This window comes from Strigops habroptila, chromosome 18 (assembly GCF_004027225.2).
Source record: "Strigops habroptila isolate Jane chromosome 18, bStrHab1.2.pri, whole genome shotgun sequence".
In the NCBI taxonomy this organism is placed as follows: domain Eukaryota; kingdom Metazoa; phylum Chordata; class Aves; order Psittaciformes; family Psittacidae; genus Strigops; species Strigops habroptila.
In genome coordinates this window covers 2,085,457-2,111,300 of record NC_044294.2, presented here as the reverse complement: position 1 = coordinate 2,111,300, position 25,844 = coordinate 2,085,457, and the positions used below count along the sequence as shown (strand labels likewise).

General features: G+C 49.4%; 3 protein-coding genes across 6 annotated transcripts; 2 read left to right on the top strand and 1 right to left on the bottom strand.

Annotated features, from left to right (window-relative positions):
* IRF6 (interferon regulatory factor 6) lies at positions 1 to 7,244 on the top strand. 2 transcript variants are annotated; one of them, XM_030473531.2, is made up of 8 exons: positions 1 to 158; positions 3,429 to 3,605; positions 4,497 to 4,701; positions 5,140 to 5,262; positions 5,362 to 5,508; positions 5,699 to 6,091; positions 6,506 to 6,624; positions 6,905 to 7,244. In XM_030473531.2, exons 2-8 carry the CDS (start codon positions 3,432 to 3,434, stop codon positions 7,124 to 7,126), a joined length of 1,383 nt encoding a protein of 460 aa, XP_030329391.1. In that variant the 5' UTR covers positions 1 to 158; positions 3,429 to 3,431; the 3' UTR covers positions 7,127 to 7,244. The 2 variants fall into 2 exon arrangements, with proteins under 2 accessions (XP_030329391.1, XP_030329392.1); XM_030473532.1 differs by lacking the exon at positions 1 to 158 and adding an exon at positions 2,505 to 2,808.
* Positions 7,245 to 7,897: 653 nt separating this feature from the next.
* C18H1orf74 (chromosome 18 C1orf74 homolog) lies at positions 7,898 to 9,027 on the top strand. The gene has a single exon (XM_030473280.1). It carries the CDS (start codon positions 7,923 to 7,925, stop codon positions 8,742 to 8,744), a length of 822 nt encoding a protein of 273 aa, XP_030329140.1. The 5' UTR covers positions 7,898 to 7,922; the 3' UTR covers positions 8,745 to 9,027.
* Positions 9,028 to 9,581: 554 nt separating this feature from the next.
* Positions 9,582 to 25,586, bottom strand: TRAF3IP3 (TRAF3 interacting protein 3). Of its 3 annotated transcripts, none has more exons than XM_030473300.1 (16): positions 25,278 to 25,586; positions 22,195 to 22,507; positions 21,202 to 21,310; positions 20,676 to 20,733; positions 20,444 to 20,468; positions 19,672 to 19,701; positions 18,977 to 19,072; positions 14,807 to 14,878; positions 14,405 to 14,545; positions 13,582 to 13,719; positions 13,289 to 13,424; positions 12,469 to 12,531; positions 12,330 to 12,389; positions 11,637 to 11,791; positions 10,322 to 10,594; positions 9,582 to 9,832 (listed from the first exon to the last, which is right to left on the bottom strand). In XM_030473300.1, the coding sequence occupies exons 1-16, from the start codon at positions 25,343 to 25,345 to the stop codon at positions 9,749 to 9,751; spliced, it is 1,821 nt and encodes a 606-aa protein (XP_030329160.1). In that variant the 5' UTR covers positions 25,346 to 25,586; the 3' UTR covers positions 9,582 to 9,748. The 3 variants fall into 3 exon arrangements, with proteins under 3 accessions (XP_030329160.1, XP_030329161.1, XP_030329162.1); XM_030473301.1 differs by having other exon boundaries at positions 22,195 to 22,504; XM_030473302.1 differs by having other exon boundaries at positions 10,322 to 10,435; positions 25,278 to 25,583.
* Between the last annotated feature and the right edge of the window lie 258 nt (positions 25,587 to 25,844).

Below are 25,844 nucleotides of genomic sequence, written 5' to 3'. Positions count from 1 at the left end.
GGCGGCTGCGCCCGGCGCACCTGGGCAGGTGCGGGCGGGGCTCACGCTGCGGGTGTCGCTGCGCTCCGCTGCCCTCGCCCCGCTCCGCTCCCGGCGCCGCCCCCCCCCAACCCGAGAGCCCCCGCGGGCCCGGAGCCGCCGCCCGGCCGCCGGGAGGGGTAAGTGTTGCGGGGCGGGGGTCGCGGGAACCGGCCCGGGCACACCCGGTTCGAGCCGAGCCCCGCGGAGCGCCCTCCGCGAAGCCGCGTTGCGAGTGGAGCTCCGCGCCCGAGCCGCGGGGGTTTGGTTGGGACGCGGAAACACGCGGGGCGGAGGGGACCCGGCGGCGCGCAGGACACGCTGGTGGACGTGGGAAGGTTGGCGGGACATGCCGGTTCGAGCTTGAACGGGAGGCGGGGGGGCAGCGGGAGGGCAGAGCCCGCTGATGGTGCCTATGGGATTGCTCGCTCCCTGCGGCTGTATTAGCCTCAGGCTATGTCTATCAGGTTGGTGTAAACCGAGGCCCAAAGTTAGGGCGAGGGTGACTCGCCCCCACCCCCCCGGCCCGTTCACAGACAGGTCTTGTCGGACCAGAGCCGTTACCATCCCGGGAACCCAAACTATCGGTAACGGCTCATGCCCCTTCCGAGGTAACAGGCTGTCGGGCCATGGCAGGGGTTGAGGTTACAGCACTGGGCACCAGGTAAGGGCTTGTAGTGCCCAGGGTGTGTTGCTGGCCCTGAGCAGGGCAGGGAGCTCGGGTGGCTGTGGGAAAAGTGATGTGGAGGTCTCTGAAATGTGGAGCTGTAGGTTCCCGGTGCAGGGAGGTGCTTAGGTGTTGGATACTCAGATGAAAATTCAGTCTGTTTCTTTGTGGGAATACTAGTATTAAGGGTTGAGCTGCTTGTCTTTGAAAAAAAACATACAAATCCAAGAAATACAGGATAAGGCAGTCAAAGGTAATGAGCAGAGGTCTGTGGTGTAACAGCAATGACCCTGGAGAAGACCCCTTCCGTCTTTAGAGGCTTCGTGACCAGGGTGTGACACTTGGGTGTGCAGGTGGAGAATGAAGCTTCTGTGCAGTGAGGCTGAGACCAGCGTCAGTCACATCTGTGTGATGTTACACCGGTTGGCTCTGTGCTGGACCCCCAGAACCCCCCCAGTCATCCAGGGCTGTCCCTGACCTTGGTCTCTCGTCTGCAGCCCTCAGGGAAGCGGCCGCAGGATGTCTGCTCATTCCTGAGCTTGCTTGAGTTGTTCTTGTTGGGGTGAATGTCTCCTCTACAAGGAAAAACGTCTGACTTAATAATAATTGTGGTACAGGGAATAATTACATCACTGACCAGAGATGCATTAGCAGCACAGGGATGTGCTAATTACGCCCCACACCAGCCAATTTGAGTGGGAATAAAGCAAACTGGAGGATTCCTGGTATGTGCACTGAGGAGGCCTGAGTGCTTCCTTTGACAATTCCCATTAATAGCGTGAGATGTTCCCCAAGCTCACCCTCACAGCTCCAGGAGCCTCCAGCATTGGTAGACCTGCCAGATCGAAGTTGGAGGCTGTAAGAGGCTGACTCACTGTCTGAGCCCAGCAATGGGATTCAAGTTGGTTTGGTCTCAGTTATCGTGTCAACAAGTCGTTGGTGATAAAAGGTCATAAAGCATTGTAATGTGGTGTATTGACAGACGCTGTCTGTGAGCAGAGGGACAATTCCAACCTCGTACGGCAATGCCAGTGCACCCTCCATGGGACTGAATGTATTTTGTTTGAGAGGCGTGAATTTTATTTCCTGGTGTGGGGGTTTGAATTTACTGCTGGTCTTGCAAATGTGTATATACCTGGTGTATGTTATTAGAAGCAGAGGGAACTGCTTGTAAAGTTAAGAGATGGTAGAAACAAGCTTTCATTTCTTGTTAGAATGAGAAGTAATTATTCTTTTTCCAATCAATACCTGGATTTGGTCTCAATTCTAAATCCAGGATTAACCTGGACTTTGTGTCTTTGCAAACACGCTACCGAAAGTTTAATTCTGATAGTGTTTTCCACCTGGAGAACTAGGACAGCAGAGTTTCAGAAGCACAGAAATAACTTTGATGAGTGCTTTCTGATCCTTTGCTGCTCCTGGGGAGCAATCTGCTGACATGCCCAGGTCCTCGATGAAGCACGTGTTCAAACTCTTATTTAAAGATGATTTGCAATTGAATCTGAATGTTTCCTTTACTTAACAGAGAAAATAAGCTGTGTTCAGATTAATTTTCTGGGAACACTTGCATCTGAATGGGATCTGCAGGTATTTGAACAAATAAAACCTGTTCCTAGACTAGTTCTTGGATAGGATTTTTTTTCATCTTCTCTTATCTCTGCTACTAGACACATTTTGCAACTCCTGCAGCAGTTTTCAGGGCTTATGGCAAAGGTTTTATCTATCCTGTAACTGCTTTATTGATGGGAATGCTTGTAATTTCTCATGCCTGTTTCAAGATTTACAAGTGAATATGGGAAAGACACCTTCAAAGCACGCCTGTAGTGTAAAAATCCCCTTCCAAAATCTAAAGATACCAAATGCTGCCTCTTCTTGCAGAGGGATAGTCATTCATTCTGCTTGTTTGCCTTTGTCTCTGTTCTGCACAGGAAGAATACTGTTGGTTGGCAGCAAATGTAGTAGCAACACCAGGATACTTGAACAACAGATTTGATCAGTTAATTACAGCATTGCTTTTATAAAAAAAACCCCTAAACATTAAGTCAACATCACTTGATTTCTAGCAGGAGTGTGGGCAGACTTGCAGTTCATGTCCTTCTAGATAAACATCCTGGTTACTGTAGGTCAGGGATGTTTGCGCATGGTTTTACTGCATTCAGGGCACTCATGAAAAAGTCTTTACATGACTTTCAGAGGAACTTCTGTGATGAAACAATCCCGTCCCCTTCAGCCTGATGCTTCCACCTTCACCTCAACTGGGGCAAAAGCCTCTGGTTTGGCACAAGTTAGTTTTTCTCCTCCTCAATGCAAGTCTGACCTGACTGAAGAAGCGCTAGATCAGGCCCCTTCGCTAAGGCGTACGTGGAGGCTTTTGAAACTCTCCTGCCTGTTCTTGCTGTGGCTTGTTTGTGGCTTTATCTCCTGCGCTGCGTTTATGGCTCAGGTTTGATTGGGGCTCGCCCTCCGTGTGCTCAGTTTACACGTAATGTGCAGTCTCTGCTTCCCGGAGCATTTAACAGTGAGTTGTTGTTCCTGTAACAATTATGGTCCCCGTTTAGTGATGTGTTTGTAACTGCTCCTGACAGAAAAATCATCTAGCTCAATCTGAATTAGTGGTTTCAAGGTGCAGGAAGATAACAGACCACAGCAGTGACACAGCATAAGAGTCCTTTTTCATGGAATTAACTGTTTTTAAAGCATATGAGTCTCAATTAACCCTTAGCAGCTGGTCTGTCTTTTGTAGACGATGGCGTTACACCCGCGAAGAGTCCGCTTGAAGCCATGGCTGGTGGCCCAGGTAGATAGTGGGATGTATCCCGGCCTTATCTGGCTAAACCGAGAGGCGAAGCGGTTTCAGATCCCCTGGAAGCACGCAACTCGGCACAGCCCACAGCACGAGGAGGAGAACACCATCTTCAAGGTGAGGGAGGGGAGAGCTCAGACACACCACAGCTCTTAACCAGAGACAAAGAGTTGAATTGTTGGCCCAGGAGCTGAGCAGATATTTCAGTAGCTGTTTCCAGGCACATTTTGTCCTATTTTTTTGACCTCAGAAAAGCCACTTTGTGCACCTGGATGCCAGGCTTGGCACTACCTGAAATGCTGTGGAGTTCTTTAACCCTTTCTGACCACCTAAGGCCAGATGATGTCTGATTTCATGGGCTCTGGGAGATGACTCCTATTTACTTATCTGCTCGGTTTAGGATGTGGTAGCTGGCCTGTTCTTTGCAGCAAACCATTAAACACTGTTACTGTTAAATAAGTCTGAAGAGGTCCACCACAAATGTCCATCGCTGCTGTCCCTAATATTCTTATCCCAAGGGATTCATTATAACTCCTACACTCCTTTGAGGAATTTCTGACCTCTGCCTCAGAGGGATTGTGGATTGATAGTTTGATTTGGGGGTGAGAGAGGGAGAGGACCAGTTGCATGGCTGTGGCTGCTCTTCCACTCTGTTCCGACTGAGCTCGTTCCTCGGTGTGCGGGTTGTGGCTCACTGTCAAAAATTACTCGTGGTGCTGGACCTGAGAGACCTCGAAAAACTCAGTGCCCAATGCTGTAACATTTATACTTTCTTAACACGCATGAAGATGCACAGGGTTTGGAAATCTGGATTTACATCTTATTTTCTCCTCCTCCTTTTAATGGGAAAAACTATTAAAAGTGGGAATTTCCATTGCTGTTATCAGAAGACGTATAGTTCAGACTTCTGCAAAGAGAAGGATTTTACAGTGAATTTGGAAGCTTGATTTCTGATAAAAGCTGCTCTGTTGAGAAGGCTGGACTGAGCACGGTGTACTTTGTCCCCAGGCATGGGCTGTGGAAACAGGAAAGTACCAGGAAGGAGTCGATGAGCCGGACCCTGCGAAGTGGAAAGCCCAGCTCCGATGTGCTCTTAACAAAAGCCGGGAATTCAATTTGATGTACGATGGCACCAAGGAGGTGCCCATGAATCCTATTAAAATTTATGAAGTGTGTGATATCCCGCAGTCCCAGGGATCAATCATTAATCCAGGTGAGGGCCTTGCTGACACAGGGCTGGTTACCGAGCAGGCGCTTGTCCAATGTGAGTTCCTTTCCCTCTATGGCATTAACTCTCAAGCTGCCTTTGCGTGCAGCAGAAAGCAGCTGCCGTGTGTAAACCTGGCTGTGCTTAAACTAAGGGGATATTAAACTGTGGTGTACCTGTACTAAAACAAATAAAGCTGTACACGGTCAGCTTAACAGTCCAATATTGATGATAGTTTATCCTTAGCTTTCTAGAATTATGTATTAAACTGGAAATAGCATGTGGTATGGATCCCATTTTCCCTTTTCTACTTCTGTTTGGAAAATACACAAATAAATGTCCCATATTGTGCAGAGCCAATATGAAGATCACGTTATTATTTCAAGAAATGCATCACAGTGTTTCACACCGATGAACTACCCACAAAAATGTGCTTGTTTGTAGGTTCCACTGGCTCAGCTCCGTGGGATGAAAAGGATAATGATCTTGATGATGAAGAGGAGGAAGAATTGAATCAATCTCAGCACGTCCCTATTCAAGAGACATTTCCATTTCTTAATATCAATGGTTGGTGGCATAGACTAATGTATCAGTGAAGGTATTTGTAAAGTGGTGCACGCTTGAAATAAAATCTTGGTTTATTGAGGAATCACTTCCTTTTTGTAGATTCTCCAATGGCTCCAGCCACTGCAGAGAACTGCAGCCCTGAAGCTGTGTGGCCAAAGAATGAACCTCTAGACATGGAAATGCCCCCAACGGCGCTGCAGCATGACTTCTTCAGCAGCCCTGAGCTCTGGATCAGCTCTCTACCAAGTACGTATATGGATTTCTACAGCTTCTGTCCTTGTTTTGACTTTCTCACTGTGGCTGTTTGCTCCTTAGCATGGAGAACTGTGTATAGTTTAAACATCCCTGTGTAGTGTGGGTTGCGTGGTGTGTGTCTACTGCTGATGCAGTACAAGCAGAGGTCCAGGAAAAGCCATACTGACAGGTTCTTTCTCAGTGACAGACCTAGAAATCAAGTTTGAGTATCGAGGGAAGGAGACTGGGCCGACAACGACTGTAAGCAACCCGCAGGGATGCAGACTTTTCTATGGAGAGCTGGGTCCTATGCCAGACCAGGAAGAGCTCTTTGGGCCTATTAGTTTGGAGCAAGTAAAGTTTCCAGGAACAGAGCAAATCACCAATGAAAGGCAGAAGATCTTCACAAGTCGGTTGCTGGATGTTATGGACAGGGGACTGATCCTGGAGGTCAGTGGCCATGCCATCTATGCTGTCCGGCTCTGCCAGTGCAAGGTGTACTGGTCTGGTCCCTGCGCGCCTTCTTCCACCACACCAAATTTGATTGAGAGGCAAAAGAAAGTCAAACTCTTCTGTCTGGAAACATTCCTAAGCGGTAGGTAACTTCTGCTTGTGGAAAATAGCTTTGGATGCTGGTCTGGGCACTTGGTGGCACTATTGGAAAGGGTGGGCTGCGCTAGGGCTCAGCCTGGGTGCACCAGTTAGTTTGCTTGTGCTTGGAGCAAGGGTAGGAGCCACCACCTCCCTGACTTCAGAGGACCATGGAGCACGCGTGCATCAGAAGAAAGTGAATGTACACTCATTTAATGCTCTGAAAAACTCTGGAGGGCCTAGCTGTAAAAGAAAGCTCTTCTGGGTGCAAGAAACACACTGTAATTGTGCATGTGTAAGAGGTGGCTCTGCCAAAGGACTGTGTAGGTGAGACCTGGGATGATACAATGAGGAGGGATGTGGGGAGTGTTTCTAACCAAACGAGGACAACCCTGCAGCATCGTGCTTTTCTTCCTAGAGCTGATTGCCCATCAGAAAGGACAAATCGAGAAGCAGCCACCATATGAGATCTACTTCTGTTTTGGAGAAGAATGGCCTGATGGAAAACCCAGGGAGAGGAAGCTGATTGTGGTTCAGGTAGGAGCTGAGGCTCTGAGGTGACACGCACCTTGCTGGGGACCGGTGTGTTGGCTCTGGATGGAAGCCTGCAGACATGTTCTTCCCTGTTTGGGTTATTGACACCAGGAAACGCCAATAGGGCTGATGGGTTTTGTGACAGCAAATACAAACACTACCCAACAGCATCAACCTGTGCCTGTCCTTAGGTTAGTGTGCAAGCCATCCCCTGCATCCAGGGCAAAAGAACAGGAATCTACTGTGTGCCCATTAGGCTAAAACAACCAACTCTTTCAAACAGGTCATTCCAGTTGTGGCCCGGATGATTTATGAGATGTTTTCTGGCGACTTCACGCGCTCCTTTGACAGCGGCAGCGTGCGCCTCCAGATCTCTACACCCGACATCAAGGACAACATCGTGGCCCATCTGAAGCAGCTCTACCGCCTGCTGCAGAACCACCAGGAGGGGTGGCCCATGCAGGCCCCCGCCATGCACATGGCGCAGCCGCTCCCGGCGCAGTGACAGACGCTTGGCTTTGCCCCGTGGTTTCTTTATGTTGTACATACAGAAAAAGTTATTTCATAACAAGTGCCTTGCCTAAATCTGAATAAAATCAATGTAAATCTGGTCTTCTAATTCAGTTTCAGTGGTCTGTGGTACTTTTGGAAGCATTCAAAAGGAAGGGGATTACAGGAATAGCTTCAGCTCCTTCCCTGTTTCCAGTCCAGCTCTTTGCTTAAGAAACTCATGTACAAGTAAGATTTTCAATTCTGTAGTATTTTTTTAATCTCCCACTCGTGTGTTGTATATAAATACTTGATCATTATTTTTTTCCCTCTCTAATCTGTGCTCTATTAAACCTGCCGGGAGTGTATCTCCAGTTTTATTTGTCTACTTTTATTTTTCTCTTTTAAGTGCTTTTTAGCTGCAAGCTGCGAGGCTGACACTTCTTACTTATACACATATATAGTTAAATAATGCTATAGTTAAATAAATATATATATAAAAATAAATATAGTTAAATAAATGCTATGAGAAGCCTCCTCCTCCTCCAGCTCTGAAAGCAGGGCAATAGCTCTGTGCTTTGCTTCTTCCCCACACACATTGCTTCCCTAAGCTCTGGATGAGCGCGATGGCAGCGACCAGCTCCTAACCGCCCTGCCCCTTGTCGATGAGGCCGCTGGAGCCCAGGCCGGGGCGGGGCGGCCTCCTCGGGCGGGCCCCAGCCGCTCCGCCCCGGGCTCCCGCCTACGCCAGCACCGAGGCCGCCCCGGAAGCGATGGGCCCGGCTGTGGCTTCCTCTCCGCGTCCAACGGCCATGGGCGCGGAGGCCCCGGCGGGCAGAGCCCTGTCGGCGCCGCGGCTTGTGGCAGCGGCTCGGGAGGAGCTGGGGGCCGGGGCCAGGCGGCGGTTGCCGGCGGCCCGGGCCTTGCAGCTTGCCGGGGAGGTGCTGGCGGTGGCGGCGGGGTTGAAGCCGGCGCTGCTGTACGACTGCGGCGCGGCGGGCCCCGCCGAGCTGCGGCGGTACTTGGAGCGGCTGAGGGAGGCCGGGCTGGCCCCGCTCCGCCTCCACGTGCTGGGTGTTGCGGGCTCGGCCTTGCTGCTGCACCCCGCGCTCGCCCGGCGGAGGTTGGCGGCCGTGCTGGGCGCGCACCCCGCACCCTTCATGGATGTCTCGGCGGGGCGGCAGTGCCCGGTTCTCTGCGGGCCAGCGCAGGCTGAGGCCATCAGGGGCCATCTTGCGACCCTCTCGGCCCACTTAAGTGCTGCTGAGGCCGCCAGCACCTGCCCCGTGTCCTCCAGCGAGGTTGTCCCCACAGGCTGGAATCTCTGCACCGTCGTCGGGGTGCTGCTGGGCTACCCGGCGGCATACACCTTCTCCATGGAGGAGAGCACTGAGAACTGCCTGGCGCTGACGCCGCTGAGGGTGTTCACAGCCCAGGCTTCCTGCCCCAGGATAAAGGACAGTCTCGGGGTCCAGATCTACTCCTTCAGCATCCCAGAGAGCCTCTGCGGGGAGCTGAAGGAGGCGCTGGATGCCTGGTGCAAGGAGCTGAAGGAGGCTTTCAGTGCACAGAGTGACTTTGTAGGTCTCTGCATCTCGAGCGAGGTGGTGTCTCTTCCAGCGGTTGCCTTGTAAAACACAAGCAAGTTCAGACTTCATGGCCTTTCTCACTTGCATCATGGACTCAGGAGAGAGATCCTGTACCCTATGGGTGAATTGTGATGCTCTTGGGTCCCAACCTCGTAGGCTGGTTACAAACCAAATGCATGTGCTTCGCAGAAAACCAGCGTGGATGTACACATGTCGTGGTTTAAGCATCCATCCTGACTGCAGAGACTGCCCTGTGAAGTCAGGTTCTATTTATTTGCTGCCAACGGCTGAGGATTAATAAAGTGTTGGAACGCCGCAGTATCTTGAATTTGTGAAGGCTCCATATTGTACATACCACTTGTGCAAGGTGGTGTCATGCATTGCCTCGTAGCTCAGCCTGCGCTTGAATGAGGGGCAAGTGCTACTGTAGAACCTGCACTGTGCAGCTCCAAAAGGGGCTTAAACCCCCTGTCTTGGTTGAATTGATGTGGTGCTGGCAGTGAAAGGGAAGCAGATGTGGCTGTGGGGATGCTTGGCCACAAGACAGGCTATCAGAGTGGTGGGCACACTAGGTGGGAGATGGGAAAACTGCTCAGTACATGAAGGAACTGTGCTAAAACACCCCCCTGACCTGGGCTTCTTTGTCAGGTACCAGTAGAGATGGTCCAGGGTCAAATACCTCCGATTTAGGGAGGAAATAAATAAAAGAGAATCCTGTAGTCCTCTCATGCATGAAAACCAGGGAGACTGGATCCCAAGGGCATGGGATACCCCATCCCTCCCACCCTGCACGGGCCCCAGAGGTGGTGGCTTTGTCCCTCAACGCTGTGGGGACTGGGCAGCACAACTTTCAACTGGTGCAAAGCAATCAAAAGAGCCAAGGAAAGGGGGATCTCCAACCTTTATTGGAGTTTGTCTGGAGTGAGGCCGGCTCAGAGAGGCACTAAACACATAAGTACAAAACAGCAGAAGGTGCACTGCGGTGAGGGCATGTTGCTGGTGGTGGTGAAGTCAGTTCCTGCAGTGAAGTTCCTCATCGAGAAGGTCTCTCATGATCTATAACTTGCAAGGAAGGTGGCTATGGCCATTGCTATCACTGCCGCCAGGAGAGGGACCCAGTGACCGCGCAGTCGCTGAAAGGAGAAGCAAATGTTACTAGGAAATCGTCAGGAACAAGAAACTTCTCATCACTAGCAAACATGTCAAAATGGGGATATTTATCTGAGACCTTAGAGCAGCCTTCCGATACCTAAAGAGAAAGACGTTTACAAGGGCCTGTAGCAAGAGGACAAGGGGGAATGGCTTTAAACTACCAGAGGGGAGATTGAGATGAGCTCTTAGGCAGAAGTTCTTCCCTGTGAGGGTGCTGAGGCGCTGGCACAGGGTGCCCAGAGAAGCTGTGGCTGCCCCATCCCTGGCAGTGTTCAAGGCCAGGTTGGACACAGGGGCTTGGAGCAACCTGCTCTAGTGGAAGGTGTCCCTGCCCGTGGCAGGGGGTTGGGACTGGATGAGCTTTAAGGTCCCTTCAACCCAAACCAGGCTGGGATTCTATGATTTTTGCCAGACCAATCTGCAGCCCCAGTCTAAAGGCAGTGGGAGTTGGGGCAAGGAACATCTCCCACCTTTGCCTGCTTGCTCTGGAAGTGGTTGAGCTCGTCCCGGCACTGGCGCAGCCTGGTCAGGCAGGAGCGATATTCCTCGCTCAGGGCCTCCAGCTCCGAGCGCAGCTCCGTGCACTGCAAGCACAGCAAGGGGCCGTTAGCAGGAGGGATCCCCTCTTTTCCGTACCCACCGACAGCAGCAGGGCTCCCGCAGAGGCCGCAGCGCTTCGCCCGTGCACGGGCACTGCAGTGATGGGGGATTTTCACTCCTGCTACCTGTATGTCCATATGTACCTACAGGGGACAGAGCAGATCTCAGCGTTACTGGGAATGTGGTGCTGCCACAGCCTGTTGCCATCCTGTGAGCTGCTGGACTCTGCTGCCATCTTTCACACCACATGGGGGAGAGAAGCAGTAGTTATTTTCATGGCCATGGAAGTGTGAGGGTCAGGAAGAAGATGTGGAATGCAAACTCATGGCAGGGCTTGCCTCTCATTCTGAAATTCATTCTACATTTCACTGACTCCAAGAGCAACTACAAAGTTCTTTAAACCCCTTGAGACACAGGGCAGGTTGTGTGCACAACCCCAAAACTCAGGGAGCACCTTTTGTACAGGACAGCCTGGGACCCTGTTGCCTTCCTGATGAACAGTGCATTAGCAGAAGCTGCAGGAGCCAATGTGGGGGTAACTAAGTCCCCCCCAGCTGTTCCCTTTTTGCTGTGATTGTGCTTTATAAAGCCCTTCCCCAGGTGATGCTGGGTGATGCGCGATGGTGGTGGTGCACTTGCAGCCTGGGTTAGTAGGATGAGCTCTTCTCCTGTGTGGCTGTAAACTCTGCTAAGGTAAGTTATAAATCCTTTTTTATGAATCCTTGTTATCTGATGACTGCTGTAAGAGCTGTGGGGCTGTTTGTTGGCAGAGGGCATGGTTTGATGAGAAAGACCATGCAAGAGGTTAGAAAGCTTTGAAATTTTGGATCCTAGTTGTAAGGACCTTGGCCTTTTTATTTGCTTTGTTATTTGCAAGCCTTTTATTTTCCTTCTTGCTGCCTTTGTGCTCAGGGTTTCAGCTCTTAAAGTGTGGCTTTGGCTTTTCTCTGTGAGGCTGAGATGCTCCTGTCCATAAGTTTGTATTGAGAGGGCTCTGCTGGTGCTACCCTGCATGTAGAGGCTGCACTGGGGGTTTAGGTAATGCTGGTATTGGGATAAAAAGCCAGGAGAGAGAATCCTTACAGGAGATTCCAAGCTTAGGTTACTTTCAAGAGCTTTGGTGCATTGTGTTGTGCTGCTGCTGGAGCACTTACACCACCACCTGTGGTTCAGTGACTTCCTCACCTCATTCTCCTTTGCTGTAAGCTGGAATGTCCTTTTCTGCATCTCATCCTTCAGGCCTTCTTCTCCCCCCTCCTCCTCCTTGGGGTGCTCTAACAGAGCATTTTGTTTCTCCTTGGCAGGAGTGAGAGGTGGGGTCTGCGTGGTGAAAACCTGGTCTAGAAAACAGTCAGGTTTCTGGTGAGAAACAGGCCTGGGCTTTCAGTTTGCTTTAGATCTTGTTTACTCAGTGTAGTTTAAAGATAATATTTGTGTGATACACACAGCAGAGGACACAGGAGCTAATTTAGTTATCATAGGCCTGCCTCTGCTGTAGCAACAAGTTAATCATTTTTAGAGGGATTTCTAAGTAGTTGCCAGAAATGGGCAGGGAGAGTTAAAATGCCTTTTATTACTTTTTTCTCCAAGTACAGCTATAATTGCAATTATAAACAGGAATGTATTTTGTTTGGGGGGAGAAAAAATGGCATAGCCACTGAAGTAGAATTTGCAGTGAAATCCATTTATTTTTACAAGTGTTTGCCATCATAAATACACTTAGGTTTTAATGTTAACTAGAAGAATATAATAACTTGGTTTGTGCAGCTTTAAAATAATCTTTTATTCTAAAACAATGTGGACTTCTCCTAGAGTCAGGTCTAACATTCCTGTGTCCAGTGTGAGCAGTGCTAGGTGGGAGTTACAAAGTTTGCTGACCTTTCCTTTGCGCCATCGCCTCCTGGGTCTTCTGTTCCTTGGTCTGGTTCTGTATCAAGCCTGTGAATGTAAAAAGTCAGTGTTACAGTCCACAGCACTAATGCAGGTCTCTTGCTTTATGTGTCTTTGTGTTACTTACTGTGCAAATGGCTGATTGTCACCTCCAGCTTTACCCTCTGGTTTTGTTCTTTTTGCAGTTTATCTGAAATAATGATAGAAGGAAATCAAAGTTGATGGAAATCTCTGTATCTTTATGCAAGGATGGCAACTTTTCCCTCCTCCACATGTGCAGAGGGGATGTTGTTGGGTACACTGAACGTTCTTCTCTGAAGGGATATGTGATTTTTAGCTCTGAAGTGCCCTTTCAGTTTTGGCAGTTTTTTCTAATGTGCCTCACATTCTATTAATTTGTGGTTTATTTTAAAGCTGTTTGTGTGGGACCTGTTATGAAAACAGAACCACCACCCATTTACTATTCCTTAGTTGTGTTTTAAAATAGCCATGTGAAGTATGCGTGTTTCCTTGTCTCTATCTGAATTAGTGCTTTAGGACACTACTAACGTGTATTTATACATTGGTAACATTCATCACTATGCAGCAGCACCTCAGACAGTAACCCAGGCAGGCTTGCCTTGCTGTGTTTGATGGGTCTGACAAGGATGCAAAAGTGCTCATCAAGGCTGAGGACTCTGAGATTTTTCTATTTTCAGGTCTCCTATTCCATCCTTCTAGAAAAGTCACTTGACTTAAGTCCCTTAATCTAGCTGGAAATGACTAGGAGCCCTTTGGAAACCAGAAGCTTTCATGGCAAGCAGAGGTGTGCAGCACATTCAGAGAGTGAAGCTTTTGCAAGTGCAGGTACTTGGCTTTAAGGAACAGGATTTTAAGAGTATTTTCCTTATATCCTCCATTCACCTGGAGGACAGACCCCCCCATTACCATTCCCCTGCTCATGATACCTTCGATGGCACTGATGTGCTCAGTCTTCAGGTCGTTGTCCTCCCGCAGGGCGCTGGCTCGCTGGTGGAGCGCAGTGTGCTCGCTCTGCAGCCTGCACAGGGTCTGGTGGAGCTGCTCATTCTGTGCATCTGCCTGCTGCAGGTGAGAACAGCCACAGCATCAGCCCAGCTTCGAGTTGTATATGTGACCACTGTGCTTCAGCAATGGGGATTTATTATATAGAGACCTGTGGGCTTCCAGTGGATTCTATGCGGATTCCAGTGGATGCTGTTTCTGCGGGGAACTGACGTACCTGAACTTTGCTCTGTAAAACGTGGAAGCTGTTTTCAAGCTCAGTGTGCGCCGTGGTCATCTTGGTCAATTCAGCTTTGAGGGTGGTGTAGTGCTCCTTCCAGAAGGCAAGGTCCTCTCTCGTGGCTGCCAGGCTTCTCTAGGGAGGAGAGCAAGGACCCACGGATGGGCTGTGACTGGTGGTGTGGTGGGACCATGCCAGGCTGCCCTGAATAATACCCGCAGGTGCTTGTGTGAGCTGTGTGGGGCTGGGGCAGCGCTGCCTCTGCCTGTACCAGGGTGGTTGTAATAACCTGTGTGGGGCTGATGCCATCTGATGGGCAGAGTAAACCTGGGCAGAGGGTTGGTTGTGGTGCTGGGTGTATTTAAGCCTCCATATGATTTACTTGTGTTTTCTGACAATTCCAGTTACCCTGTGTGTCAAAGGAAATTGCTACCTCTTGGGGAAATCTATATTACAGAACAACTCCAGAAAAGGTGTCTCTGAAGCCCTCATGTCCCTGGATGTGTGTGTGGCTTGTTGCTCCCTGTGCAGAGCAAGAAATGGGAGAAAGGGATGGTGGAGGAGAAGGGGTTACACTTAAAATTGCTAAATAGCAGCATATTTCCACAATTTTGTGCCTTTTAGTAACTTGCTGTGTATCACAAAATGAGCACAGGTTGCCACTAAGCTGCTTTGGACTTTGCTCAGTAGCTAAAAAATGGTATTTTTGCATCTTTGTTGCTAATGGTAAGCTGGTCATTGCCTTTCCCTGAAATGTGAGTGCTCTCCATCACTGTTGGACTAGATTACAGCAAATCTAGGTGTAAACCATGTTGCTTACCTGAGAGTTTTGCAGCTGCTGTTCAGTCTGGAGTTTGTCCTCCAGCATCTTCTGAAGAGCCTCTTTTGCCTTCTCCTCATAGGTTTGCTTCTGGTCCTCCATGTCTATCAGGATCTTCTTCACACACTCCTTTGAATAACTCTTCAAAGGAAGAATTGAGTGCTTGAAAGGTCTTACCTGACTTACCTCTAATCTTGCTAAGCCTGAGTATTAGTAAATCCAGACTGTGTAAAAGGTAGCGCTGATTTGCTGTGAAGCATTGCTTCAGAGGAAAAATCATTTTCAGATCCGTATCTAATCAGATTGCTCTAGAAACTGAGACCTGACTTCATCACACGGTTCAGTATTCTCTTTTCATGCCTTTCTTCACCCATGTTTGTTTCTCAGTGAATCAGACATTACCTGGGTGCAAGCCTGCAGCTGATTTTCAAGCGCCCTTAATTTGCACTTCAGTTTATCTTCATTCAGCTGACCCTGGGGAAGAAACAGTTGAACTGATGTGTGGAATCATGAACTATACAGTATGCCCGCAGTGTTTTGTTAGCTTGTGTTTTGATTCACTTTCTTCCTTTATCTATGACATTGTGTCTAAATTTGGTCAAAGTCTCTTCTATCCTTAGAGTTCAAGGAAGTCTTCACCATCTCAGAATAAATGGGATATGGGGGAAGTAAAACTTTTACGTATAGAAAAACACTCCCGAGGCAGTTCTGCTGGTTACTGAGTGCAAGTAGTGAGATGAGAAGTTAAGAGCAAGGGGATTTCAGGTTAGTCTGGATGGGTCTGGCAGAGCACAACTGCCTGTCCCCATGTATAGCCCTGTACCTGGCTGATGGCTCTCCCTGCAATGCTCTTTCCCTCAAGCTCCAGCTGGTGCTAAGGTCTTGCCTTGCTGATTCCCTTAGGAAATAGGTTGGGTTTGTGTTGCAACGTCTGGCAGTTGGGCAGGGGGATAGAGGGCAACAGTGATTCATTTTCCTCATTATAATCTCCTCTCGGTGTTAGTCAGACTTCTGTTTCATGAAACCAGGCTGCATGCAAATTCAGATAAAATTTCTAACAGAGTTCACGTAGGCTGTTTTTCCACCACCGATACTGAGAATGCTGCTGTCGTCTCTGCTTACTGCTGTTTGAAGTCAAACCTCTGAAAAGCAGCTCCTTGATGTTACAGGAATAGCTGTTAGACCCAAGCAAAACCAGATGCTCTGGTATTTTAGCACTGGTTAGGTTTACACAGTACAAGCCCAAAGAATAAATCTTCCCAGTTCAGTTGTTGGTAGAAAGAACTAAAGGCTTTCTCTTCTCAGAAAGTAGGGGGGATTTTAAAAAGCATTTTTATAAGTGAAATATTATGCCTAATTTTCCACTGCAGTTTATTGTATTTTATTCTATGTGCTTGGAGGATGGTGGCCTTATGGCTATTGTGCATACATGTGAATGACCATGCAAAGTGCAAGGCAGCGGAGTGCTGGGCCCTTCGCATGCTTCACAGGAGAAATGTGCTGGCAAACTCCTTTCATGGAGATACAGCTTATAAATTGGGGAAAAGAACCTAAAGATTTGCCTAAAGGGAATAAGTTGGTTGTCAGGGCTGCTACCAGAACAGCATGGCAGTGTGGGGTGAGTGAGTGTCGGAGGAATAAGAAATGCTGCTTCTGACCAGAAAAGTTACGTGAGCAAATCTTGGTGGAGCCTGTGTTGAACATGATCTACATGAAAGGGGCTGCTTTAAAATCAAAACAACAACAAAAAAACCCCACCCAAACCAACTAAAAGTTCCACCTGTAACTAAATAAAACAGCAAACAAACAACCCTTCTGGCACTGTCATCAGAAGGTGGTGGTTTTTCCTCTCTTCTGCAGTGTCTGTGGTGACACTGCTTGAACAGCATCTGGGGATCCTTGCCTTGCTGTAGATCCCAAAGACACCCACTGGGAGCCAGGTAGAGGAAAGGATTAGGGTTAACATGCTAAAATACTCTTGCAAATACCGTATTTGAATCCTCTGTAGCCCCCTTCTTAAGAGAGTCTGAGGTTACCTGAATAGGCAGCTCCAAAACCTCTCCCAAACTCTTCTGCATTTCTCTACTGCTGTCATTTAAGAGTATTTTAAACTGATTTTGGTTGTCTTGTGATCAGTGAATTCTCTGATATTCCTTCCCTTATTTTAAACAGCTGGTTTAAAGCAATAAATGCTGTTTCTGGAAGGCTTTGAGTTTGCCCAAACATAATGCTTATGCTAGAAAATCAAGTGCATGTTGTAGTAGTAATAATGCACTGGAAACGACAAAGAGCATAAACTCTGCAGAGCTTCAAAGTGCTTCCAAAGGTCAGGTTCAACTTCAGAGGTCAGGAAGGGAAGAAAATATATTAAAGCAGTAATTTTCAAGAAGAGAACAACTTAAAATGAATTACTTTTAGTAATCATAACTGAGACTTAGCTTCTTTCATCTGACAGCATTCTTGAATCAACTGAGCAAGTTTTATGACAGATTTAAGGTACGGACCTGTGGTAGGAAGGTCTTAACCTAGAAGTAAAATTGTGGGAGGCAGAAGGAACTAAGTGCTTTATCCTTTCAGTTTAATGACACCCCCATTCTCCTGCAGAGTATTCACTTGCTCCATCAAGCCAGAAGCACCCACGGACATGGGCAGCACTTCAGAAATGACTCTGTAGCTGTTTCAAGAGTTACTGCCATTTCGTTCATGTGAATGCAATAGCATTTATTTGAAAACCCAGATATTAGAAAGGATTAAAAAGCTGCTGCAACAGGCATGTGGCATCTCACCTGGGCCTGGAAACAGGCAACAACCAGCATTATAGCAGTATTCCAGTGCCTAAAGGGGCTGCAGGAAACTTGGAGAGGGCCTTTGGACAAGGGCTTGTAGGGACAGGCCAAGGGGAATGGCTTTAACCTGCCAGAGGGGAGATTGAGATGAGCTCTGAGGCAGAAGCTCTTCCCTGTGAGGGTGCTGAGGCGCTGGCACAGACTTTTCCCAGAGAAGCTGTGGCTGCCCCATCCCTGGCAGTGTCCAAGGCCAGGTTGGACACAGGGGCTCGGAGCAACCTGCTCTAGTGGAAGGTGTCCCTGCCCGTGGCAGGGGGTTGGAGCTGGATGAGCTTCAAGGTCCCTTCCAACCTAAACCAGTCTGGGATTCTATGATTTCCACTGCACAGCACTGTCCATACCTCCCTTTGCCAGCTCTCCTGGAGAAGCCCCTTGCCCCCAGCCTCCCCTTGCAGCTCCCCTGGACCCCCTCCAGCATCTGTCTTGTTTCTCGCTCCTATGCCAGCAGCAAGGTAATTTTTAGCCTGATGGAAGGCTGAAAGCAAGAGGCAGCAGCAAAGCCTCTGTTGTGCAGCAGAGATAGCAAGAAGCAAAGTGCACCCACCTCTTTCTAATCTGAGGTTTCATGGCTACGTCCTGCTGAGTGTGTCAGGGTGTTTTTTCCTGCTCATATTATATTTGAAGCAGCAAGCGAAGGCGGAAGTTTCTAACCGCAGCATGTCTAACACAAGGGGTTTTTATACCATCTCATCCAATCACTCGCTTTTCTGCCCCAACAGAACTTTCAAACCACTTTTCTAATGGAGCAATGAACTGTAAATTCATTTTTGATTTAATAATCATCTTTAAAATACTTCATATGGTGCATAAAATGCATCGCTTTAATTTTATCTCCTGATAGGAAATAAACCCAGATCCTGGTTCAGTGCTGCCCATAGGTTTTGTTTGAGCTATGAGGAAATGGTTTGATGCAGGGCCATGATTCACCACGATGAGCTAAGCATCATGGTGCTGGGTCCTCCAATCTGTGTCTGGGGCCCAGAATACATCCCTGAAGGGAAGGAGGGCAGTGGTGGGATGGAGGATGGGAGCTGGGTGGGATGGATGGGGGGGGGGTGTTAGCCGTTGTGTTCCCAGATTAAGCAGCAGCCTGTCTTTCCCCATTCAATGCAGCCTTTGCCAGCGCTTGGGTGCACCACTATGGTGCATCTGAAGTCTTTATTTTGGCCAAAAAAAAACCAACCCCAAATGGTTCAAAATATTTGAAATTTGTTTTGACTAGGGATGAAAATTTGCTGTGAGATGGTCGGTTGGGTTTATTCCAAGTTTTTCCCCATTTACACGCTTCTGTTTGCTTTTTATTTAAGAAAAAGTGGGAAAGGCAAGTACAAAAACCCCTAAAACCTTGCAGAAGAAAAGGGTTTTACACTTCCTGTTGATCTGAAGCAAAGAGAGTGTTTTCTAACACTCTTTTGGGGCACAAAAGAGAGGAAATGTGAGGCAAAGACCCCCTAACTTGGAGTTTGTGTTCAGCCCTCCCTGGGAAGAAAGCTGACAGCAAAGAAAAGGCAGGACAAGCAGCTACTTGCAGGGGAATGGCTCCACATGATGTCTTGTCTGCTGGGTGACAGCATTGCCTTTTAAACCTGTAAAGCAGCAGAGCTGGGCAGAGCTACAGAAAGAAAGGGAGCTCCATGGGGTGCTCATGCTGCTGCACCCAAACCCGGTCCCACCAAGGCAAAGCCTCCCATGGCCCCAGCAGGAACCTCCTGCAGCTCTCTGGTACCTGCCAGGACTTTTCTGATGCTTGCAGCAGCGTGGAGAAAAGCTCCTGCAAAATCACCATCTTCTGCTTGAGCAGCAGCTCGCGATGCAGGGCCTCCTATGGGGAAGGGCAGAGCTGGTCAGTGGGGACAGACAGGTCTTGGTATGCTGTGGCTCATATGTAGGATTTCGTGGCCATGTTAAAATTGGGCAGGCAGCACCCCTTCATTCATTGAGGGACTCTTCATCAGGGACTGTAGCGATAGGAGAAGGGGGGATGGATTCAAACTGAAACAGGGGAAGTTCAGGTTAGATATAAGGAAGAAGTTCTTTACTGTGAGGGTGGTGAGGTGCTGCCACAAGGTGCCCAAAGAAGTGGTGAATGCCCCATCCCTGGCAGTGTTCAAGGCCAGGTTGGACACTGGGGCTTGGAGCAACCTGCTCTAGTGTGAGGCATCCCTGCCCATGGCAGGGGGGTTGGAACTATATGATATTAAGGTCCTTTCCAACCCAAACCATTCTATGATTCAATAATAATAATATTGTTCAAAATGTGTAGACGAGGCCCTCAGTGCCATGGGTTAGCGGTGGCCTTGGCAGTGCTGGGGTAATGGTTGGACTTGATGATGATCTTAAAGGTCTTTTCCAACCTGGTTGATTCTATGATTCCTGAAGACCTGCTTTCTCTGTGGGCGCTTCACAATATTTGGTACCTACCTTGAGGTAGTTGGATAACTGCACCATTTCCTGAAAGGGAAAGGACAAATGTTTAAAACCAGTGGGATTGTTTCTGTTTATAAACACTTCATGAACTGGCTACAAAATCCAAATATTTTGGAATTAAACTGAAACTAATGGCCTGGGTCTGGTGGAGGAGGAGCCTGCTGGGGTGCGTTCGTTTGGTTTTCCCATGGAAGTGACTGGTTTTTGCAGTTTACAGTATTGGAGTTATGGCATCTTTGCCATGTCATCTGTCAAATTGGGGCTGCTACTGAATGAGGCTAAGAGATACCACGGAGATGCTGCGAGGGCTGGAGCAGCTCTGCTCTGGAGCCAGGCTGAGAGAGCTGGGCTGGAGCAGCCTGGAGAAGAGAAGGCTCCTGAAGGGGAGACCTTAGAGCAGCTCCAGTGCCTAAAGGGGCTCCAGGAAACCTGGAGAGGGGCTTTGGACAAGGGATGTAGGGACAGGACAAGGGGAATGGCTTGAACCTGCCAGAGGGGAAATTGAGATGAGCTCTTAGGCAGAAGCTCTTCCCTATGAGGGTGCTGAGGCGCTGGCACAGGGTGCCCAGAGAAGCTGTGGCTGCCCCATCCCTGGCAGTGTTCAAGGCCAGGTTGGACACAGGGGCTTGGAGCAACCTGCTCTAGTGGAAGGTGTCCCTGCCTGTGGCAGGGGGTTGGAACTGGAGGAGCTTTAAGGTCCGTTCCAACACACACCATTCCATGCTTTTATGATATCCTTGGGCAGAAGTACCTGCGTTTTGCTTACCTTATTTAAAACTGCTATTCCACAACTGAAATAAAAAAGAGAGCGTGTTACTGGGGTGAGGGGGGGGGTCTGCAGCAGTCAGTGGCTCTGGGCACCAGCTGCTCCCAAGCAGAGTGTTGGTATTTGCACAGTGAAAGCTTGTGCTGAGGTTAAACACATTTGGGCATTGGAAGCTGCTGCCCTGTAGGTATGTGAATCCCCAGCCTGGGGAGGGAGAGGGGGACTGGCTTACTCTGTCTGCTGGCTCGAATCTTTTGCTCCTGCCCTTGGGTTTGTAAGGGTCTGGGTTCCTGTGAAAGCAGAGTGAGAGGATGTGAATGATCCCACCCCTGCCTGAGGGGCTGCGAAGTTTCTTCTATTTGGGTGTCCATCTCAGATGGCATTGCTTCTACAATGGAGAAGAGCTGTTTAAACAGCATCCAGTAACACAACTCAGTAGGGACCAGAGAGGAATCCTGCTCAGATGGATGGAGAAGTGGAACTGAAGTGATCCTGCAGACTGAAGTTATCCCCCAGACCCCTGGATACTCCGGGCCACTCACAGGGAAGCCGTAGGGCACCGGTGGTTAAGCTGTGGGCTGGTTTATCCTTCTGCAGGAAGAATATTCCTGGCTCCTGCAGGGAAACTCAGATTGGGGTGGTAAAACCCTGTGCAGGAGTGGGGCTGCTGCCAGGGGAACTTGGGTTAGAGAGGAGCATCCCAAATCACTTGATGGAGATAGAGATACGGGAGGGAAACGCTAGCACCCCTCACCTACCTTGGGTGTTCACACCTTGCCTGCGGATGGCTTCTGCTGAAGTGCTGAGGGGGATGCTGAGGCTGAGCCGGGACAGCGCAGGGGGGAATGTGGGGCAGATCCATGGGTGCTGGAATGAGAGAGCAGCTCGAGTCAGCATCTCTGCAAAACGGGCTGAGAGGAATGGAGGGGAAGGAGCTGTGGCCAGGCCAGCGTTTGTGTGACTGGGTGAAGAGCATCAAGGAGATGCCAAGAAACCGTGGCAAATCATAAGGATCTGCTGCTTTGGCTGCAGCAGCTCCAGAGCTCTGTGAGGAAGTGGGAGAAAACCTGCTGGTTTAGTGACCTAAATGGCAGCAGGAGGCAGGTAATTGCGCTGCACTCTCCTGTGCTGCAAAGGGAGCTTGAGGCTATGCCTGTGTAAGTCATCTTGCATTCCACTGCCTCTGCTCACAGGGGTTTGTGAGGCCCCTAAGATGAACTCACAGCCTCACAGGGGAGTTGTTCATTTTGCATGGCTTATAAATTTAGAAGGAGATCTGTTTCGGCTCCCAGATCGGGGTGTTTGGCATTGCCTTTTTCTATAGATGTTACTCAGGCAGTGAGCCCTCTGGGTCATTGTTAGCTGTGCAGCACAGGGTAGGTAACAAGTACCAGGGAATCTCATTCCTGCATCCTTCCTGCTAACAGTGAAGGTGCTGGAGGGAAGCCGGGTGTTTAGAGCTCAATTTTCAAGGCTAAAAGTAATTTGTGTAAGTGCAAAGCTATAGTCTGGCAGCCAGGAGGTGGGGTTGTGCTGGGAGGAATGGCAGTACATCTCCGTCTGGTTCAGGGTGTGGAAAACTGGAGAGCAGCCTGCGGGAGGGAGGTGACAGCATTTATCCGTGCTCAACTCTGCAGCTTGTTAGGAAATGCCCATTTTGGTCTGTGCATTCCCACTTTTTGGGTGTGCTCTGATCTGTGGGTGCTCTAGCGCATGCTACCCGGAGCAGGCAGAGCATTGAGCTGCATTACCTGGAGCAGCTCCAACCGCGCAGAGGGATCCAGGACGCATGCTTTGGGATTCTGTCCTGGCGGTGTCCTTCCAGCATGACCTGCCAGGTTCCTCCTCCTCAGGAACTCCCTTTGCCGGGGGCTCTGCAGGGGATCCGGTGTCCCCCTCCCGAGGTGGCGGCACATTGTCACGTTGTGCCGCTGCCGCAGGTTCTCCCGTGTCTCGTGCCGCCGCTCGCACTTCTCATCGTAGCTCTCGTGCCTGCACCGCAGCCGTGGCTTCTGGGGCTGGTTGATCATGTTGTCTGTGACCACTCTGGGGTCCTCTGTCCTGCTGAAACCAAGGCAAAAGACACGGTTTGAGTGGAAAGTGATTATTTCTAAGATTAAATGCGTGTGGAGTATTGGATGCTCATCCTGGAATCCTCATGCAGTGGGTGCAAGCAAAGTTCCTGGAGAAATCTGTTGCCTGTGTAAACACCTCTGTGTAAACACAGAGGTGCTGTTCTTGCCCCTCTGTTGGGTGGGTGCTGACCTGGGGGATGCTATGAAGAGGATTTCAAATGTAACCTCAGGAAGTTGGCCTCACTACCAAGTAATGATGCTTCCTCTGGGAGAATTTATTTCCTGGTAAAATACCTCTTTTATTCAAACTGATTCTTTTGGGTACGCTGTTATAGCTCTTTAGCCAACCTAAAGAAAATAGTGAAAACACAGGAAGAGTCATAGAATCATATCACGGAATGGTTTGGGTTGAAGGGACCTTAAAACTCAACCAGTTCCAACCCCTTGCCATGGGCAGGGACCCCTTCCACTAGAGCAGGTTGCTCCAAGCCCCTGTGTCCAACCTGGCCTTGAACACTGCCAGGGATGGGGCAGCCACAGCTCCTCTGGGCACCCTGTGCCAGCGCCTCAGCACCCTCACAGGGAAGAGCTTCTGCCCCAGAGCTCATCTCAGTCTCCCCTCTGGCAGGTTCAAGCCATTCCCCTTGTCCTGTCCCTACATCCCTTGTCCAAAGCCTCTCTCCAGGTTTCCTGGAGCCCCTTTAGGCACTGTAGCTGCTCTAGGGTCTCTCTGGTGCCTTTTCTTCTCCAGGCTTGTTCAGCCTGTTGTTGATAGGTGCTATTTCTGCTCTAAACTTCTCGTAAGTGTGCATTTCTTTTGCCAGCTCTGTTTTAATAGATCCAAACACAGAGGAGCTGTGGTGTGACTTACTCTTCAAGAAGTTGCATTGTATTTCTGAGCGGTTTGCTTCAGGAATGCATTCTGCCTCTATTTCTGGGGACTTTGTGGCCTGAAGGCGGAGCTCCACCATTCCAGCTCTGTTGCAACCATCTACTTGTGCACGCAAGGTGTAGATATGAAACCTCCTCCCTCTTGCTGACTTCTCTGCACAGTTGCAAGCCACCGGTGCATTGTGTTTTTACTGGACTTTGGTCATACCGAGCTGAGCAATAACTACCCACAACTGCTCCTCTTCCTTCCTCCCCTTGAGCGAAAGCTGTGTCCCACTCTCCTGTCACCCCATCAGCAGTGAAGAGGCTCATCATTTCTGTGCACATCCCATGTACAGAGGGTGCCCAGCCCCGGGGAGCTCATCCTGGGAGCTGCTGTGACCGTGTCTGGGGCTTCTCTTGTATTTAGCAAATCACGTTAATGTAGGAAGGAGGGGAAAAAAACATTCTAGTTTCTGAAAACTCAAGTTAAATGTTCTTCAGTGTCAAAACAAAACCACCAAAACTTTATTGGTGTCACTCTCTCTCAAGCAATAAGGAAGTAGTTGAGTCTAATGGGGGAAAAAATTGGGAACAAGTAAGCCCTATTTACATGTATAATATTTCTGTGCTTTTTAGTCTGCATAAAACCTGCTCCATAATTCCTTTTACTGTCCTTGTGCTAACTGTGGTGTACTCAAAGCTGGTTACCAGTGCCATCTTTTCACTGGGGGTACTTCCAATGGAGGAACAGTGGTGCTGTTGGGGTGGTCAGCTCTTGCTCTGGGAAGGTGTCTGCAACCCTCCATCCAGGATACTGTTCCCAGGGCTGAGCCGGTGATCTCATCTCCATCTCCCCTCTGGCAGGTTAAAGCTATTCCCCTTGTCCTGTCCCTACATCCCTTGTCCAAAGCCCCTCTCCAGGTTTCCTGTAGCCCATTTAGGCACTGGAGCTGCTCTAAGGTCTCCCCTTCAGGAGCCTTCTCTTCTCCAGGCTGAACCAGCCCAGCTCTCTCAAAGGTCGAAAGCAGGTACGAAAGGCTGAGCAGGTTGTTCCCATGCAGCTTTCGTGTCCGTACCACATCAGTCCCACTGTGCTCACCCAGGGCCTTTCCTCATGGTGCACACATGCTTTCCCTGGCCCAGCAGGCAAGGCAAGGTCTGGCAACAGCTTCACAAAGAAATCCAAGTTGGGTGTATGGCAGCACCCTGCGATGTGCTCCCTCGAAGCTGGGTTTGAACCCCATAGCGTGGGACAAAGCCTGTATGTGCAGCCAAACTGCTCCCAACTCTTCAGGACACTTGAAAAGAACTTTTCAACTAATACTTCTTAATTTTTAGAAATGGCCCAATTGCATGTTCAGTCCGGACTCTGGATGTCCTCCTCAGTCCCTGCTCATTCAGCTCTTCCCACTGATGGATAGCACAGCCCCTCTCCCACCTTGCTTGGCCTCTGGGCTGCCCAGCCTGGCACAGCACATCCTGCAAGCAGCTTGTGTAACAGCCTCAGTGAACCAAAAATGCTCTTTAAAGCAAGGTAAAGCTTACAGAAACACACAGTCCATTGCTCACCTCAAGCTGAGCAAACTGTTGAGGCCTTCTTGACAAGCTAATACTCTTATTTCCTCCTTCTGCTACCCCAAATTACCCTCAAACACGTCCTTTATCTTTGCTTTCCAGGCTGTTACTCTTTTTGCTTCGAGGCAAACAAAAAAAACCCCACCCAATAAAAAAGTGCTTCTTGCTGGTTCATGTTAAAGCCTCTGGTGTCAATCATGTAGGCTGAAAGTGGGGAAAAAAGAGGGGAAAAAAGGTGCATGCCGCTGCCTTTAGCGTGGCATTTTCTGCTCCCCTCCATCCCTTGCCGCCCTGGCGCTGTGGGCACTTACCTGGCCCGAAGGTCCCGTCCTACCCCTCGATGGCCACGGCAGAGCAGGATGTTATTAGGCACGAACATGCTCCAACTGCCATCTCTGTGCCAACCACCTCGTTCTGCTGCTCTCTGCTCTAAAACAGGAAACGTTGCAGCCGAGCCCCGGTTCCTGTCTCTGCTCACAGCCCAGCTGTGGGGCGCAGGGGCCCGGCTTGCGGAGGGATTTGGGTTATCTTGGGACCCCAATGTCCCCAGCTTCTCTCTAAGCAGAGCTAGCAATTATGTTTTGGGCCATCTCCATGCAGTGGTCTCCAACAGGCCGAGGTTGGGTGGTGGATCACGGAGCTACTTATGGCATTTGGTGACTGAGTCTCTCTGAGCTGCTTTGGGGTAGAGAAATCCAGAGTTGGGGAAGTACAGTAATGCTATTATTTTAAGGCTTCTTGCAGATTGGAAAGGAAAAAAAGTGTGTATGGACAGCTGAGGAGAGGTCACCAATGGCCAGAAATTCATTAAGGTCGTTAGAGAAGTGAAAGCTGCGTTAATATAAATCATGCAGGGAGGTGGGTTTAACCAGCTGGGC

What these genes read in the sequence shown, in the direction of transcription:
- IRF6 (XM_030473531.2), top strand. Translation starts at nt 3,432, where the DNA reads ATGGCGTTACACCCGCGAAGAGTCCGCTTGAAGCCATGGCTGGTGGCC. An exon ending in AGGAGAACACCATCTTCAAG is followed by an intron (nt 3,606 to 4,496) that starts GTGAGGGAGGGG and finishes CTTTGTCCCCAG; the next exon opens with GCATGGGCTGTGGAAACAGG. An exon ending in CTGGATCAGCTCTCTACCAA is followed by an intron (nt 5,509 to 5,698) that starts GTACGTATATGG and finishes GTTCTTTCTCAG; the next exon opens with TGACAGACCTAGAAATCAAG.
- C18H1orf74 (XM_030473280.1), top strand. Translation starts at nt 7,923, where the DNA reads ATGGGCGCGGAGGCCCCGGCGGGCAGAGCCCTGTCGGCGCCGCGGCTT.
- TRAF3IP3 (XM_030473300.1), bottom strand. Translation starts at nt 25,345, where the DNA reads ATGTTCGTGCCTAATAACATCCTGCTCTGCCGTGGCCATCGAGGGGTA. An exon ending in GCACATCAGTGCCATCGAAG is followed by an intron (nt 12,532 to 13,288) that starts GTATCATGAGCA and finishes TCATTATTTCAG; the next exon opens with ATAAACTGCAAAAAGAACAA. An exon ending in TCCAGAGCAAGCAGGCAAAG is followed by an intron (nt 9,833 to 10,321) that starts GTGGGAGATGTT and finishes TTCTCCTTTCAG; the next exon opens with CGACTGCGCGGTCACTGGGT.